At 34.9% G+C, this 18,767-nt stretch overlaps 1 protein-coding gene across 1 annotated transcript; it reads right to left on the reverse strand.

Annotated features, from left to right (window-relative positions):
* Positions 1–1,309: 1,309 nt before the first annotated feature.
* On the reverse strand, positions 1,310–9,801 carry LOC133302333 (SPX domain-containing membrane protein At4g22990-like). The gene is made up of 11 exons (XM_061502095.1): positions 9,639–9,801; positions 9,004–9,086; positions 8,779–8,899; positions 8,231–8,542; positions 8,015–8,119; positions 7,409–7,863; positions 6,659–6,960; positions 4,743–4,918; positions 3,424–3,614; positions 3,042–3,175; positions 1,310–1,822 (listed from the first exon to the last, which is right to left on the reverse strand). Exons 2-11 carry the CDS (start codon positions 9,054–9,056, stop codon positions 1,584–1,586), a joined length of 2,088 nt encoding a protein of 695 aa, XP_061358079.1. The 5' UTR covers positions 9,057–9,086; positions 9,639–9,801; the 3' UTR covers positions 1,310–1,583.
* Between the last annotated feature and the right edge of the window lie 8,966 nt (positions 9,802–18,767).

An 18,767-nucleotide genomic window follows, 5' to 3' on the forward strand; every position in this document is an offset into this window, starting at 1 on the left:
TTTCATTTCTATTAGGTCGTTCATGTATGGCCTCTAGATTACTTCTTCTTTCCTATGTGCCGAGATGTTCATTCTGGGTTGTTCTACTCATTGTGTCTTCGAGTCTTCCATCCCAGTTACGACTTACATTATCAACCCGTCTTCGACTTCCTTCGCCGACATGCCTTGTCAGGCCGAAGACATTTCTTCACCGCTCATTTCTTTGCTCAGTTACCCCTCGTGGAGGGCTTGATATCCTCAGATCATTCATGACCCGAGTCATGGCCTGTCTAAGATCCGGGTTCCTAACCTGCAATAATCTTGCTTCCAGATCTCGGATACGTTATGCATCCTCTTGTCATTGAAGCTGATTACGTCTCTCCATCTCCTCAATCCTTTTCAAGATTGCAGGGACAACAAGATATGTAACACGCTGGTCTTGATTGATTTCAGATGGGATCTACACAACGTTTGGGATATGTGCACCCAGTATTTGCAATCCTTGTACATATGGCACATTTTGATTCACCGTTGGAGTTGAGGCTGAATCAGAATGCACATCGCTGACATGAACAACATTGCGATTAGCCGTTTGTTGATTCTCAAGGCCGTGTTGATCCGTTGGATCCTCCTATATCACTGATTTTTGCCATGGCTTAGGATTTGGCAATGGTGGCTGCCGATAACCACTTCTGGTGGTGCGTGCCATGATTTTCGTGGGATTTGAAAATTTCTTCTTCAGTTCCCACAGACGGCACCAATGTTCTGTCTATGTGACAGAGATGTCTAGTAGATCAATATAGGATTTCGTGCTCTCTCTAGGTATCTATGAATTAGATACCTTGGGAGTAGCAAATTACCATACACAACTATAAAGCTTTAGTCAATGAAGTGGTATGTGCACAGTGACAAAATAATAGTGAGAGAAAGATTCGTCCATACCTGTAGTCTTTACTTCTTATTTATAGAGTTTATCACAGAACAATCTGGACTCATTTCTTCATGAACCCAATTATCTTCTTGTATAACTGTCAAATGTCGGCCTTTTGGGCATATGGACCTTAGGTAGGTCCATATCACCCGACATAATCCTAAGAGTAAAACTAAGGGAAGTAAATAAAAGAAAATATTCTTCCTCATTAAACTTAGGATGTCATCATGTCATGATGATGTTGCAAACAGGATTTATTCTCGGTGCCAAGGCTAGCTTTTTCTATCGTACTTCCATGATTTAAAAACAAGGTGTTTTAATTGTATTTATACGGAATGGCTGACATAAATGTTATGAGTCAATTTTGTGTTCATGTCTTCCTTCTCAATTTCTTCCGTAACATGATTTATAGTTTTTACACAGTAGATGTGAAGATCTTGCTATTTCGTAAGCCCAAAATATGTGATTGATTTTATAAAACTAGAGTTTTCATATCTACCATAACAGAAAGCATCTTCGAGCCTAGCTACTGTTCCATCTTTATGGAGCCATTGAAGAATCAATTATTCAAAAACATTGAATGAAGAAAAGAATGACACAGCCAAGTGGTTAGGAGAGTAAAGTCTTGTTGAAGAACATAACCCTCTTTCCTTCTGAGCCTCGGGAACAAAAATCAATATAAAGAGTTGTAGGTATAGCATGTTGCCAAGATGGAGGATATGCAAATGAAGAGTGAAGGAAGCAGAGTGACATTAAGGAGTCTACTCTCACCCACGTATCCAGCCAGGGTAATTGTTGCATCAGCAATCACTCTAGCAATTGTTCCAGCCTCTGTAGATAGAAGCCCACCATTATAGGTTCCACGAGAAAGCCTTGATGACATGACCCGTGAAAGTAGTGATAAGTTAACACCTGGAATGAATGAATGATATCAATTACATTCTGGTCAGGAAAAAGCAGAAGTAAAAACAATGTACATCAGCAACCACCAAACATCCTTTTTAACTCTTGTCTAGCATGGAAACGATAAAATTGTGTACTCATCCCACTAACACCACGAGATAGAATAAAACTAAGGTATGATCAGGCAAAGTTTTGTCTCCATCTATGTAAAGCAATTTAGCAACAACCAAACCTCTCAAGGAGAAGCTCTTCGAGAATTATGGGGAGCCCAAATAATAGTATCAGGTCTTGGCTTCCAAACACCATTATCTCCAAATACTAGATAGGACCAACCATTGGCATATCACTTATCTCAATCCAAAATCTTAAAAATCGATTTTGTGGAATGGAGACTTAATTACTTATCACTCACTTGAATTTCCTAGCATCAATAATAGTGATGTTTGTGTACTTCAGGTCTAAATGACCACATGATCATGGACTATCAATTATAATTAAGCCATTATGTAATGTCATGAAGTTTGATACGTTAACTGGACAGAGACAGGGCCAGAAAATATGAGCCTTACAAAGCACAATCTCATTTCATATTCCTAAATGAAATGCCTCGTCATTTAATGTTAGAAACAACAGAAAGGTGAAACTCATCAAAAGATGTAAGGTAATTGTTAAAAAAAGACATTATGATAATTATCATATAACATCAAAGACAACCAGGAATTTAACAGAATAAAGATCCCGTGTGAAAAATAAACGCATGCTCTCTATTGGCTATAATTTCGTTCCTGATGCTAAAGTTAAAAAATGTTTACCTACTGAAATTTCCTAGTTTTACTTAGCGGACACAAATCATGCTTCCTGTGCATCTTTACAATATAATCCTGTCCATAATCATACATAGTATAAAGAACCAATTCAATTCAAAAGCTTAAACTGTTGAGTGAAGCTACATTAATGATTTTATATTTCTGTAACACATTCCCTCACACGAGAACCCACTAGGCTTGAAGGGCGGATAATATACAGACTCACTTACCTGTGCTAAGAAATTCCACAAGACTTAATTATTTATTAATTAAATGAAGGACGGTGAAGATCGAACCCGTGATACCGAAGCTCTGATACTATGTAAAGAACCAATTCAACCTAAAAGCTTAAGCTGTTGAGTGGGGCTACATTAATAGTTTTATACTTCTATAACAAATAGTAAAGCAAAATAATATCTTACCTTCAAGTACTTCTGCAGAAACAAATAAAAGGAGACCCGAACAGATGTATTGTGGCTCAGAATACGGAAAGATTATATGGAAGCTGAGGAGAACGCCAATGCAAACCATAATTTCTGATGCCAGCAGCATTTGCCTAAGATTAAAAAATTGATCTCTCAGATGCATATGGAAAACATTTCAACAATTTTAAGGCTCTAAATAGATCTAGTAAAAGACAGAGTGAGGATCTTAATCTATATTGGATTTTTTCATTTTCCTTCTCAGTTAATTAAGTACCAACATGCATTATGTATCATCGTACATTTTTTGGTAAATCCAACTAGAGCATAAATTCGCTTATGGTCGACAATCAAATGAAGCATGGGTTTTATTAGACATTACCTGTCCTCAAACATGTTGCTTATATAATTTCCAACAACAATGTTTACGGGAAGAACCGTCAAGCCAAGGCAGGCAAGAAAAACTGCAACTGTGCTTGTTGACCAGTTAAAATAGTATGTTGTGATGACACTAGATTCCGACAGTAAAATCTCCATTACGTATTTGAGCATGAAATAAATCAATAACTGAACCTGGATATGTCACACAAATTTGGTCAGGTAAAATGTTTAACTTTCCAACATTTTATCTAATCTTCATCTTCCATTGGAACTTGGTAAAAGTTATAATATCAAATAAACAGCATCACAAGATATCTTAAATTATCTAAAATATTACTTAATAAGCTAGATGATAAAAAGGCGTTCATCATCTCGAGATATTTGATGTCCAAAACATCTTAATATATGACAGGAGAAAGTGCCCATCCTATAAAATTAGCTGCACTTTAATGTGGTAAGTCAAACATGCTAAAGTCATAGGTATGAATCTAATAATTATAGCATCATAGACTTAGGTGCGTAGTTATTTTCGGTATGTTGCTTATAGTTTGGCACAGCAAAAAGCCATGACACGTACCAACCAGTTAACAAATAGTAATCATGTAAATAAAACGTAAAAGTAGGTTTCATGTATCTCTATTGCACATTGAAGAGACTAGTACTCAACTCAAAATCATTTCATTCCCAAGCCTCTTCAGTTTGGTTTGCTCAGATTTGATCTTATGTGAAAACTGGAGATACCTGAATACCATCTTTCCATGTTGGCTTTTTCTTTGTTCTAACTAGATTAACTTTATGTCATCAACTAATATTTTGCTTACTTTTCGTGCTACTTTATAATTAATTAATAATTCATATAAAGGCCGCAGATTAAGGTAAATCAGACCTCTGAGGGTAAAAAAATGTCTCTGAGAGCTCTCATCACATTTTACAAATTTACATTACAGAATAACATCTAATTAAGTGTGCTAGCCATCAATTACCTATGGAGTCTAGTTTATTATATTCTAAACTTCACAAGAGGACAGGGTCATCTCTCTTAGTTGGCAATTGGCACATGTGAGCCTAGTTTTCAAGTTTTGGAGCTGTCTGAGACTAGCTAGGATAAGGTCAAATGCAAATAGCAATTCAATTCCTTTAATTTCTCATTTATAATTTTCTACAAATAACAAGTCTTTCATACTCATACAGGATGATACATCCGTAAATTAATTTTTCATCTTAGCATTAACAATTACTTAAAACTAATACATCTAATAAAATCATTTCTGCTTGATAGATATCCAATAACTTATGTATGACAGTGAGTTGCTCACAAACCTTTACAGAAGGTGTAAGGAGTCTGTATGCCGATCCAATTGAATTGGCCGGTTTGGGAGATTCCTCTGGAGCTTCTTCACTATCATCACAATCCTGATCAGCATCTTCATCTACCTTATCTTCTGAACTAATCAGCAATGGTTGTTTTAGGCCATTTTCAAGTGCACTGTGTTCGTCTAGACAGGAGCAAGAAAGTGCATTATTTTCTATTGTGTTGAGGCTCAACAGCAAGATAAAATTAACATAAGAATAGAAAGCGCACGTAACTAAGACATAATTTTGAGAAATTATATAGTCATAGATGACTTTTTTTAGCAGCGGTAAGGTTAATTCTTATAACTAAGAAATAGCCTCTTTGCAAAAAATGCAAAGGTAAGGCTGCGTACAATTGACCCTTACCCCTACTCTAGCAAGTCGGGGAGCCTTGCGCAACAGGATTTGCCCTTTACTCTTTTACATATTCTTATATTACAAGGATGACATAAAAAAAAGCTTGATTTATTTTGTGAACCATTTGTAAAGATAGAAAATGAATGAATATCAAGGACCAGTGGGAAGCCATAACTAAGGGAAAAGGGCTATTAATACTATTATAAAAATGGTTAATGATTAATCACTTAAAAATGATAAACCACTCAAGTAATTAATGGATCCTTCGTAAGTATGATCATCCACAGGTTGTTTACAATAGAAATCTAAAAAGAATTCTAAAGATTTGGATAGGGAGGTCATTGATTCAAGTGAAACACATTTTCAAGTAATGACTTGCTGACTACAATTTTTAAAAATGAAACCCATACTTGATGATTTTTGAAGTTCCGAGTCCCAACAAAATTAACCACTCAAGTGATTCAGGAATAAATGTATTTGAGAGAAAGTAAGAATAGCAGCTATTGAAACAGAATCTCACGTAAGATGGTTTGGCCATGTGAGGAGAATACTAATAGAAGTCCCGGTAAGAAGAGTTGATTAGATGGAGAATAATCCAATAAACAGAGGTACAGAAAAACCAAGCAAACTCTAATGAACGTCATTAAAAACTGTTAGAGTATAGTATAAACCATTAAAAAGCTCTCACCCAATAACTTAAGCTTTTAGGTGAAATGGTCCTTTACATGGTATCAAAGCCTCGTGTCTCGGGATTCGATCTTCACCGCCCCCATTTTCTTTTGTGGAATTTCTTAACACAGATAGGCTGGGTCTGATGTATCATCCACCTTTCAAGTCCAATGGACTCTCTTATAATGCAGCCTCACCCAACAACTTAAGCTTTTTAATGGTTTATACTATACTCTTAACAGAAACGACTTAGATCTAAATGGCTTTTCTGAGAACTCAGTTTGCCAAAACACAATGGCATCATTTGATCTATGTAGCTAATAGTATATGGTAAAAGGAAAATCCTGCTGCACAAGACTTCCCGAGTTGTGATGGTAGGGATAAGGGTCGATTGTACTCAGCCTCACCCTTGTTTTTTTTTCAAAAAAGTTATTTCTCATACTTGAACCCGTGACCTTACGGCCACAGGAAGCAACTTTACCGCTGCTCCAAGGCTCGCTTCAGCTAATAATATTTGGTGATACAAGGATTTTTTGTTGTCATTATAAGTCCGAATAACCAAACTCTTTTCCATATGGGAACATTTTTCCAATGAACAAGATTATGATACTTTCTCATTATGGACTCCTTTCATTTATTTTGGAGATTGCCAAAATAAATCAATAACCAGTGTGATAAACTGACACATGAATTTTAGAAAATGAATGCAAAAACTTCCAAGAACCAAAAGGTTCCTATGGATAATGAATATTTGGACAGAACAGTAAAATTAGAAGACAGATGTAGATTAATGATACAAGACACAATAAAAATGTTTAAACAGTAAGCAACAAGTTGATGCAATATAAGTTCAGTACCATCATTTGATTGAGGTGGTACGTGATTCACTTCTGCTTCACGAGAAGGTTCCTTAAAAGTGATCCACAACCATATTAGATATATGAGCCAAGCAACAGCCATAACCCACCCAGGCAAGGTATTTTGATTTAATGTAAGCTTGTAAAACTTTAGATTAGTCTGCAGAATGCCAGCTAATGCAGGACCGCAAGCCATTCCAAGAGCGCTGGCACTAACAAAACCTGCAGATGCTTGCATGCGGATTCTTAAAGGAACACAGTCACTTATATAACGCCGGTTAACAGCTCTAGCAGAACCCAATCTGCAATTATAATCAAGTGTTTGTCAGCCAAATGAAGTCTTAATGTGACTAGTAACTCATAATATTCCTAGCACGATTGTAAGCAGTGTATGTACAAATCAACTCAAGCAAATAACATAATTTGCATCGACATCAACATCGCCTTTATCTCAAACTAATTCGGATCAGCACAAATAACATACCATGAAAATTATGGTACACTAAGATTCCTATTTCAAGACCTACTATTTCTACTCTTTAAATACTAATTAGGGTTAGCCTTCCCTTGGAGTTAATATTATGAGATGTCTTATTCTGGATAACTGAAAATGGTAATAAGACTAGAGGTGAGACTGAGTGAGAGATGTAATCATACTCATCTGAAGTTAAAAGGTTAAAGGCACAATATCATAAGTTATGCTCGTCAGGTAACAACAGGAAGAAGATTAAGACATAAAAAATTGCTTACCCACAGAAAAGGCGACCAATTAACAGAATCCATATTGAATGAAAATCATATGCCAACGCATACAAGACATTTCCCAGAAAAAGAGCTATGCTACTGAAAACAAGAGGCCTGAAATATGATTTGTTTGACCAGGCACTAAAATACACTGAAGAAAACACCTGTGCAACAGCCATTGCCCCGATCACAATACCACAAACTGTTGGTGCTGCCCCAAGGCTCGTAGAGTAATCATCTGCTGTAGGGACAATAATATATGTATTGACCATATACAAAAATGTGTTTGCCAAGTTCAGCATAAGAGACATAAAATGGTATCTTTTATCATCATCACTTTCCTCAGCAGAGACAGGCAGCTCTTCTTGCATAATGAGTGCATGTTGTCCTAAAAAGTTAAGGAAGTTTGTTGAGTTGGTTAACCTATCCACAGCTGCATTTATTGAATCAATGACAGGATCCTGCATACAAGACCAAGTTAATATGATGGAAAATCACCACCAACCTTATGCTGCTCCCTAAACAGATAATAAAGCATGCCTGAGAACATTAAGAAAGAACAAGACAACACAAAATAAGTGTACGATGGAGAAAAGTAAACGCAAAAGAAACCTGGAGGGGAAGAGTAGGCTGATCATAAATTGATAAGTAGCTTCCTTGACGGTCCTGAAGTACATGAAGATTGCGAGATAAGGCTCCAACAACAGCTCCAATTCCCTGCAAATTCAGTATCCGTTAGTCAATGTTCATTATTAAAATTAAATACATATGGTGCTATTTGTTCTGCATTTAATTCTGTGAAGGTCGTGTTTGAACTAAACATATTACCACATGCTTGAACACTTGTTGCAGCTGGGAGTATGGATGATTTGCTCGAGTTTTGACGTAGTAATCAGTGAATCTATAGCCAAAGCGTTTATCAAACTTCTTCAATATCTTACGCAAACCAACAGCATTGATTTCTACAAAAAAGAGAAGCTTTAATAGATCTTGTCCCACTGCTCTATAAGCTTCTCGTAATTCAGCTATTTTGTTTATTTCAGGCTCCTGCTGAAGAGCATCATGCTGCTCTCCAAGCTTTTCTATCCTGCTTGCCAAAAGCCCTTGTTGCTCCAACAGGAAAAGGACAATCTTCTCAATCTGAATTGTAACAAAAGAAAAGTGATTGAAACAAAGTAACACAAATAAAAGATGCCCACCAAGATATAACAAAAACACTATTAGATAAGGGTTATGAATCTTATGATTCATTCCACTCAGACCATCAGATTTACTCATATAACCAGATTCTAATTTAAGCATTAAAAAGTAATGGAAAGGACCAACCTTCATTTAGTATTAAACAATTAAGCATTCAACAAAGAAAAAAGCAAAACCTGATTATCCAGCATTCGTGAGAAATCCTTGAGCACATGGCGCCGATCTTGTATTCCTAGCTGAATTTGTTGAGCATATTGCCGTACTCTTTTCTTCATGAGTTTGTAGTTTATGTAATATCTATAACAAAAAATCGAATTTATGAGCCCAAAGTACCATTAATATGAAACTAAAACTTCAACTCGGAAGTTTTTAACCTTCAACACATGAGCAGACATACATACCCTTGCCATTCTAGAATTTGTCTGTCTTTCAACCTTTTCCCAAAGGCAACCATCTCTTTCTGCAATGAGAAAGGCTGTACTCACTGAAAGTGAACGAAATCAATTAAAAGATTAAACAGAGTCTAAATTGTTCTATCCAAACCAAAACCATATACGTCAAAAGTAGTTCAGATCACAATGAACTATTTTAATCAGCCACAACACAACATTGTGTTAATCCAACTTATGAATCTCTTTCTTTTCTGGTTTCAAAAAGTTAAAAATAAAAATAAAAATGAAAAGGCAACCCCATTTCAGGTATCAGTAAAGGCTTAAAATGGTACTCATATATTGCCCAAAAATTGGGAATTTCTGTAGAATAAAAAGAACAAGCTTTACAAGCCAAGTCTTTCAATCCTAACCAGCTGAAACAACCCCAGTTGGTTCCAATGTATGAATCTGCATACCCACTTTCATATTCATACCTCAATAACAAGTAACTTTAATGAATATACAAACAGTGATAGAACAAACATACCAAAAAAACCCATTGTAGAAAAATTCAAACGTGTTTAACCACACAAAAAAGAAAAAAATGAAGTCAAGCAAAACTAGTTTCAATTACTGAAAATTGGGATTGAATCGAACCGCCATACCGGGGTTCAGGTATTTCCAGCTCAGGAACAGAAAACACAACAATCTCTGTTTCTCTCCTTTTATATTTTTCTCTTTTAGTTTTCCTGAAGATTCTAAGTAACCAAACAAACAGAGCAGAGAGGAGCAGCAATCAAAATAACATAAAGGTTTCAATTTTCTCGTGAAAAACTTTCATATGATATAGATAAATCATACATCTCGTTGGAAGGTTCACATTTATTAAAAAAAATAAAAAATAAGAATATTGTACGAAAATAAAAAGGTTATAAACTAGGGTGGTAAACCAACGTTTGACCCGAGTCGTGAAAGTTTAGGTTTATATATTTTAAAGAATAAATATTTTTTTTTGGTCCTCAGCAAATTTTACGATACCCGTTTTAGTCCCTAGCAAATAAAAAGGCCCATCATGGTCTCTAAGAAATTCAAAATGGACCCATTTTAATCCTTTTAGGGACTAATATGGATCTTTTTTGAATTTGTGAGGGACCACAATTTCAATTAAATGAGTTCATTTTGAATTTTTTAGGGACCACGATGGACCTTTTTATTTGCTAGGGACTAAAACAGGCATCGTGAAATTTGCGGAGGACCTAAAAAGGTATTTACTCTATTTTAAATTAGTTATTCAAATCAAGTTTAGATTTGTATAAAAATTCATGTAATAAAAAAGTTATGTAGTAATTCAAAAATTCGATTTTAATGTCTCTCAGTCTCACTTAATATACTCACTTTTATTTTTATATATCTTTTATACTAATAACAATAGTGCTCTCTCTCTCCTTACCCTTATTATTATAAAAAAAAAAAAGTTATGCTGTATTTAAAAATTCGATCTTAAAGTCTCTCAGTCTCACTTAATATACTAACTTTTATTTTTATATATTTTTTATACTAATAACAATAGTGAGCTCTCTCTCCTTATCCTATTTCATTTTATTTTTTTGGTTAAATAGACTTTTTAAATAATTTTATTTTATATTATTTTGTTTGAATACATATTGAATTTATGAATATGTGGAATTATTATTGTTGTTAATCGTATATTCTATTTGGATAAATTCTTGTTGTCTTATTTTTTTTCAATGGGTTAAATTAGATTTTTAATTTCAATAAATAAGTCAGACCACAATCCTATAATTTTATTCATAACAAATAACAAGTCAAACCAAACTGACATATTTAAACATAAACTTATCCTTTTAAAATCAAAGCTCGATTCGGCTCAGCTCGTTAATACCGTATATGCCAATAATAATGATAGAAGAGACTAGAAGACATACCAAAGTGAATCCCACAATTTATTTGAATTAATCATTCAAAAGGAGAAATATAGGGGAAAAGGGAGAAAATGATTGCACTTAATTTTATGATCCAAAAGAAGAAAGAGAGTGATTCCGAACGAAAGAAAAATAGAATATTCAGAAAGCCGTTTTAAAATGGAGATAGGAGAGAGAAAAAGAGATTCTGTTTGCGTTTTGGTGTTTTCTTAGGCGCCATGTTTTAATTTCTAAGTAACGTTCACTGTAAAATTTAGTAGTGTATCTTTACTAATTATAAAATGAAAATTAAATAAATATAATTAAAAGATAAGAATCACAGAAATACAAAATAATATAATAAAGATATTTCTGCACTTAACGTATATAAGTTATCTACATTTACTTTCAAATTGAAAGATTAGAAAATTATAATTATAAAGACTATAATAATCCTGAAATAGATTAAAATTATAAAAACACCATGATTTTCACCCCAAAACGACGTCATACTGAGCTTATTACAAATAACTTGTTGTAATAATTGTAAAAAAAGCGAACTATATGTCTATATATATATACACATATAGGACAGGTTCTTTTTACATCAGTATAAGACTAACAAATCTTATATCACATCTCCACCAATGATGGACGAAAATCATCGGTTGATATTAATTAATTCATACAATTTCTTAAATTATAATCGTTAGATACATGAAAATCAACAGTTAAGATCTGATATAAGTCTTATGTTGGTTTAAAATAATATATATATATATATATATATATGTGTGGGAAGGATATTGTAACAACCAAGTTGTGTTACTACCATGTTATTACCAATCAATATCACCGTTAGATCGATTATATTGATCTAACGGTTATATTTATTCCTATCTTTGTATGGTCATAATTTCGTAAATTTAATACTTTATATTTATTTTTATCTTTGTATGGTCATGATTTCTCAAATTTAATATATGGTCATGATTTCTCATATTTAATGTTTTCACTTTAAATATGAGGAATCATGACAATACAAAGATGAAATAAAATATAATCGTTGTATCAATATAATCAATCTAACAATAAAATTGATTGATAGTAATATAGTAGTAACACAACTTAATTGTTACAATATCCTTATGTATATATGTGTGTGTGAGAGTGTGTGTGACGTGTGAGCGGAGACAGAGAGGTGCATCTGTGCGTAAATAAATGCATTCCTACGTTTTGTTCTTAGATGTCGTTTTAAATAAAGAAGCTCACGTCACATCGCATGACAAATTGTTGGATCACAATGCTTGATTGTGTCTACCCACTTTTGCTGTTTTGTATACTTTTGTAAATTATAAAATTTTAAAATTATATAATGTAATTTATAATAAATTATAAATAAAAAATTTATAAATATATCAGTGTCCTTATTTTTCTCAGCCACATGTTTAAAAATTATAAGATAACGAGCAGAGTACAAAATATTTTGAGCGATCACCGAAAATTTTTAAAAACTTCAACTGAATTAGAAATCAGATACTCTTTCAATAGTTAATAATCATATGAAATCAATTTTTTTAATTTTTGTAGTACAAATTTAATAAATTAAGAAGTTATTTTATTCCAAAAAATAGTCTTTACCCAGAAAATACGGTCTCTATGTTTTTGTTTCCTCGTTTAATAAAATAAGAAGCTTTTTACGTCTAATTTGTGTAGTAAGAAAATAAAAATGAGGACAAGATAATTATAATTCAATTAAAAAATTATAAATATAAATTAATGTGCATATATATATATATATATATTTCATTATCTTTGTTTAGTATTAATACGTCTATTAATACGTCTTTAATAAATAAAGTAGCAGCTCACTTCCCATGCAAAATAAAGTTTGCGATCACAATGCTTGATTGCTTTTCACCCATTTTTGTTTTTTTTGTTTCCAATACTTTCTTCCACCACATCGAAGATCTAACTATCATTTAAAAATACTAAAAAATAGGACTTTTTTAAGATGAGTTGAAGTTGTATTTTTTTAATTTTAAAAATATTATACTTACTTTTTTAAATGATAAAAATATGTTACATTTAAAAAAAATTTAATATAGATAAATCTCTAAATCGTAATGAATAATTTATAAATGATTTTTTAAGGATAATTTTTTCTCTTTTAATAATTTTTATATTACTGACAACGCTTACCTTGATTGATGATCTTTTAGAACAGATACAGCCTCCTAACTGAGAAATACATCGAATACCGTATGATCAAAGGAAAATTTGTGCACAGTTGTCCAAATGATCCTTCTGGCTTAACAACTTGAATAAATAATCAATCGGTGGTGGAGGGCGTTATCGCGCAAAGCAGCTTCTGTTACAACTTATTTGTTTTTTATTTTTCTTTTCCAATTCATTTTTTTTTTCTTTTTATAAATTACATGCGTCATTTATGAGAAGCAAGGTTATTCGAGTCAGGAATATTCACATCATGTAAAATTAGCTGTAAAAAAATTTGTATTCACAAAAATTTAAACCCAAAAACTTGCTTTATTGCTTAAGCCTTTTTATAATTGATTAGTTCACTAATTCAGACAATTTGGATAAGATCATAAGGGTGAAAATACTCTTTTATCAAATTTTTAACAAAGCTATGTATCTAGAGCTCTAATTAACTCCTTATCATTTTATTTTTTTGAAAATTGTTCCAAGAGCATCCCTAACAATACACATGTCAAGGATCCAATTCCTATCAATATACTTAGCTATTTACCAATTATACCTGGCTAACTCCTCATCATTTTAACTATAGTTTAATACTCCCCAGTCCCCACAACAAAACGTGGCCAAGACAAGTTCAACCAATGCAACGATAGAGAACAAAACGAAACACACAAGCCTAGTGCACGGTGGGCACCACCTTAAATATTGTGGCTAATTAAGAAATAATTGAGGTAGAGCATAAAACATTTGATTAATTGTAGTGACGATTATAATTATGACTTACGAGAAATGACAGGGAGTGTGTTATCGTCCTTTGCAGATACCCTTATGTCATCGTGTGCTCATCAAGAGTACACATCAAATGAAAAGGAAGATGGCACGGATTAACAGGATGCATGGGTATTTCGAGTAAATGAAATCATAATATAAGGGGGCTTATTATATTATATGTTGGTTTGGTGATTGAAATGAAAATAAAATTCTTATAATATAAGAATTTTTTACAGCAATATAATATTAAATTATTAATATGATGTTTATGTAATAGCTTAAATATTTTTATATCATTATACATTATAAATTCAATCTTCACCGTCTCGTGTGAGGAACATATCCGAAAATTATATGAAAAATTAATATAACATTCATATTAAACTTTTGAATTCAATTGACTCTTTACAGAATTGGCAAACAATGAATCCTTATTTCATTTCACTTAAACAAATATATTTTAAAATTTATTTAGGCTAGAGTATTCGGAATTGTCCTGAACCGTCTATTTTTTGCGATAAGCTTAAACATTTTGTCCTGAACCAATCTAGATCAATGCCTATCCAAAAAGTCGGCGATCCCAGTCAGGCTTCTTTAACCTAAATAAACAAATAATTTTTTTTTTTCCTTTTTATCAACCATAACCTACTAAACATAAAATATAATAAAGACTAATATATATAGATTATAATTAGTATCTCTTTTTCTTATTACTTCTTGTTATAAATCTTAACCGTTGATTTTTGTCAATCTAACGGTTAAAATTTATTAAAAATTAAAAATTAATTAATAAATATGACCCAATAAATTATAACTGTTAGATTGACAGAAATCAATGGTTAAGATTTAGTAATAAGAAGTAGTAAGAAAAAGAGGTAGTAATTATATGTATATATACTCTCCCATATATATATATATATATATATATATATATATATATATATATATATATATATATGAGGTAGGATACTTTGACACCAGTGTCAAATTTAAAATTTGACACCTTATCTGAAAGTCATTAGATCAAAAAAATCAATGGTGTCATATGCTTACAAATCAGAGCCATTGTGCTTTTTTGATGTAATGGCTCTCAGATGTGTGTCAAAGGATCCCACCTATATATATATGTGTGTGTGTGTGTGTGTATGTTTATCGTTTCTCAAGCTGCTTGAGATCATCTTATCTCCGGCTAGTAAATCGTAACCGTACAAAGATGGATGATAAAAAAAGAGAGAGAAAAAGAGAATTGTAACCATGAATTAATTAATATAAGGAAATAAATAAATAAAACGACGTAGTTTTGATGTAGCCGAATATAAATTTATCTCAAGCTGCTTTATAAGTGCCCGTTTGGATAGACTTTTATTCCTAAAAAAGTTGCTTTTTCTTAAAAAAATAAAAGTCCTTTTGGGAATTTTTAGATGTTTGGATAACAACTTTTTAAAAAAGCAAAATTTAAAAGAAAAGTTAAAATGCTGCTTTTTTTATAGTCAGTAGTTGGTTGCTTATGAAAAAAGCAGAAATTAAAAGATAATATAAAAAAAATTAGAAAAAAGATAATATAAATTTTTGAAATACAATTTTATTCTTATCTTATCATACCTATTTTATCTCTCATTATCTCACGATCATGCTATTTTATCTCTCTTTTATTGTAATTTTATATATAAAAGTTGTTATGGACCCGTATAATGGGCCCATTAAGTAGCAAGCCCAACAAGGGGAAATCCAAGATATGGATTGATGCTAATCAAGGATACTAATCTTAATGCGACATCATAGCTATCAGGGCTGGACCCTCACCGTAGGAACCAAAGGCCCATCCACACTACCTACAGGTAACATCTATAAATACATATATTCTCTCTCTTATTGTTATGTTGTCACTGTGTACACACACACCCCTTTGGCTAACGCCGTTATAGTATTCTGTGCACAGTGATCTGCTTGACTCAAGGGTATCTCCCTTATAGATACCTTGGAGAGGGCACCAGATCCAACATTAACGTACTAGCCTAATTGGGCTAGACATCTCTGTCTCAAGGACAGAACATTGGCGCCGTCTGTGGGAAATTCTTTTCTTGGAATCTGAATCTGAAGTTCCCACCGAATCTGACAAGGGATGGAAATCCAAACGAGGAACAGTAGCCAGCAGCCACCCCCAAACCAGAATCAACCGTTGGATCCGGTCATTGAGGAGATAAATCAGCCTCACAACCAGATCGGAAACAACGTGGATTACGACCACGTCCAGGTCGAAGACGATGTTTCAGACACCGCTTCGACGCCGGTGCGTCGAAATGGGGGAGCTGCGGAGAACGTAGCTCCAATAAGGAGCAACCCTGCCCAGCATCCTAGCGACCTGGCTGCGTGCATTGCTCAATCGGCTGATCCGGATACTCGGTTAGCCAACAACGCGTTAAACGCAATCATGGAACGAATAGCAGCGCTGGAAACCAGTACTAACTTGCAACGGCAACAAGATTTCAGGGCTATTCGGGAGGAAAATAATAGAGGGATGCAAGACCTGGAGCGGCGATCAACATGGCGGACTACGCCAGGAATAGCCAATGCCGAAGGCCAACCTGCTAATGGTCGAGAAGTACCTAGGAACTCGGTTCAGTCATACCAAGTTCCTCATGCAGAAAACCCTGATAACCTGGTAAACTAGGGATACCAGGTCACTGATGGCCAAAATGCACAAAACCATCAGGCACATGCTGACGGTCAGGAGGACCGGGTTAGAGCTCAGTATCAACAGGATCCTCAAAACATCCGAGGGCGAGTAGAACCTGGCGGATATAGGAGGAAGTACAGCAGGGGAAGTATAATAACAACCCATTCACTACTGAAATATTAAACGCTATCTTCCCAGAGGACTTTGACTCGGCACGTGTGCCGAAATATGATGGGAGCCAGGATCCGCAGGTGCACATAGATGCCTTTGACACAGACATGTACATTCGGGGAATTGATGAACCTCCCATATCCCGAATATTTGCTATAACACTAACTGGGGCAGCACAGGCGTGGTTTTCAACCCTGCCTGCTAATTCCATCGGATCCTTTGAGGAATTCGGACAAAAGTTCCTATTGAACTTTGCAACCAGCAAGAAGCACCCAAAGTCCGAGTTCGCTCTTGGAAAGATACGACAGCAACCTGGAGAAACCCTCCAAAAATACCTTAACCAGTTCAAGGACGCTGCATTGTAGGTCCCAGGGTTGCAAGAGAATGTCCACGTCCACCTCATTGTGGCAGGTCTGGATGGTGGATCCAGACTCGCCAAGTCGGTCTATAAGGACCCAGTAAGGACATTGGAGGAATTTAGAACTCGTTCGAAGAAATATCTCGAACTAGAGCAAATAGAGATTGCAAATGCGCAATCTAATGAAGGCAAAAGAGCAGGCCCGAGAAGGAGGAGCCCACCCCCGAAGGGAAATGAACGAGTTGACAACAAGAAGAAATATCAACGCCAACGAATCCCGGACATGAGGGACCGCATTGGGAGGTACGACAAGTATACACCTTTGAATGCGCCGCGTTCTCAAATCTAGAGAGAAGTAGCCACGACAGAGATGAAAAAGGTGGAGAGACCTCGTCCCATATTTGACAGAGGAGATTAGATAAGTCCAAATACTGTGCCTTTCATGATGGGCCAGGTCACACAACTGATCAGTGCTGGGATCTACGAGATGCGGTGGAGAAGTTTGTAAGAGATGGTAGATTACGTCAATACGTAATAAAAACCCAAGGTTCCAGAAACAACAAAAGGAAGTTGGGAAACAGGAATCGAAGCAAAAGTCCCGTTACTGAAAAGAAGAACAAACAGGATAAGAATCAGAAAAATGATTTCAACTATGATGAATTCCCAGAAGTGGAGTTTGATTGTAATGTAATTAGCGGAGCCTTGGGGGGAGGAGGAGATACTGTAAGTGCTAGAAGAAAATACTTGAAAGAGGTACTTTATATTCGAGATCGTCCCAAGTTCAAAGAAGACCCAACCAAGCCAGATCCACCTCTTTTATACTTTACCAAAGAGGACATGCGCGGGGTGTTGCCGGGTCATATTGACGGACTGGTCATTGCGGGGACCCTAGTGAATTGTCGGGTTAGGAAGATTTTCGTGGATGCAGGAAGTTGTGCCGACATCATACTCTGGGATGCTTTTAAAAAGATGAACCTGGATGAAGAGGACCTCAAACCTTGCAAAACGACGCTGGTAGCCTTTAACGGAGAACATACGCCTCCTAAAGGCTACATTGATCTCAGGTTAACCCTGGGAGCAAAAGAAGCGTTCAGATCAAAACGGGTTAGGTTCATAGTGGCTGACTTCCCTTCAGAATATAATATAATCCTGGGAAGACCGACCATACATCAGTGGGACATGCTGGTTTCTACAAAACACCAGAAGTTAAAAATGGTGAGCAATAAGAATGAAATAATCACTGTTTGTGGAGATCAGAAGGAATCCAGGGGCTGCTACTTTGATACTATCAAAGAAAATGAAGGGGGACGATCGAGCCCACCCCGAATTCACTCAGGGGATAAAATCGGTAGGAATCTAATTCCTCAGCAATCTAAGAAGCCGGTCAATATGGTTGAACTCGACATGAGAGAAGAAATAATGCCGAGACCCGAACCTGATGGATAGCTTGAGGATCTCACGCTGGGAGAAGAGCCTGGTCAGTTTACCCGCATTGGTAAGGCCATAGACCCCCAGATTAAGCAAATTTTGGCTGACTTTCTTAAAAGCAACACGGATGTATTTGCATGGAAGTCGTCAGAGATCCCTGGCATCGACCCCGCATTCTGTTGTCACAAATTGGCAGCTTATCCGGGGTCCAAGCCAGTTTCTCAGAAGAAAAGAAAACTGGGACCTG

This window comes from Gastrolobium bilobum, unplaced genomic scaffold (assembly GCF_033153095.1).
Source record: "Gastrolobium bilobum isolate Gb01-03AN ecotype WA unplaced genomic scaffold, APGP_CSIRO_Gbil_v1 utg3817, whole genome shotgun sequence".
Taxonomy (NCBI): Eukaryota; Viridiplantae; Streptophyta; class Magnoliopsida; order Fabales; family Fabaceae; genus Gastrolobium; species Gastrolobium bilobum.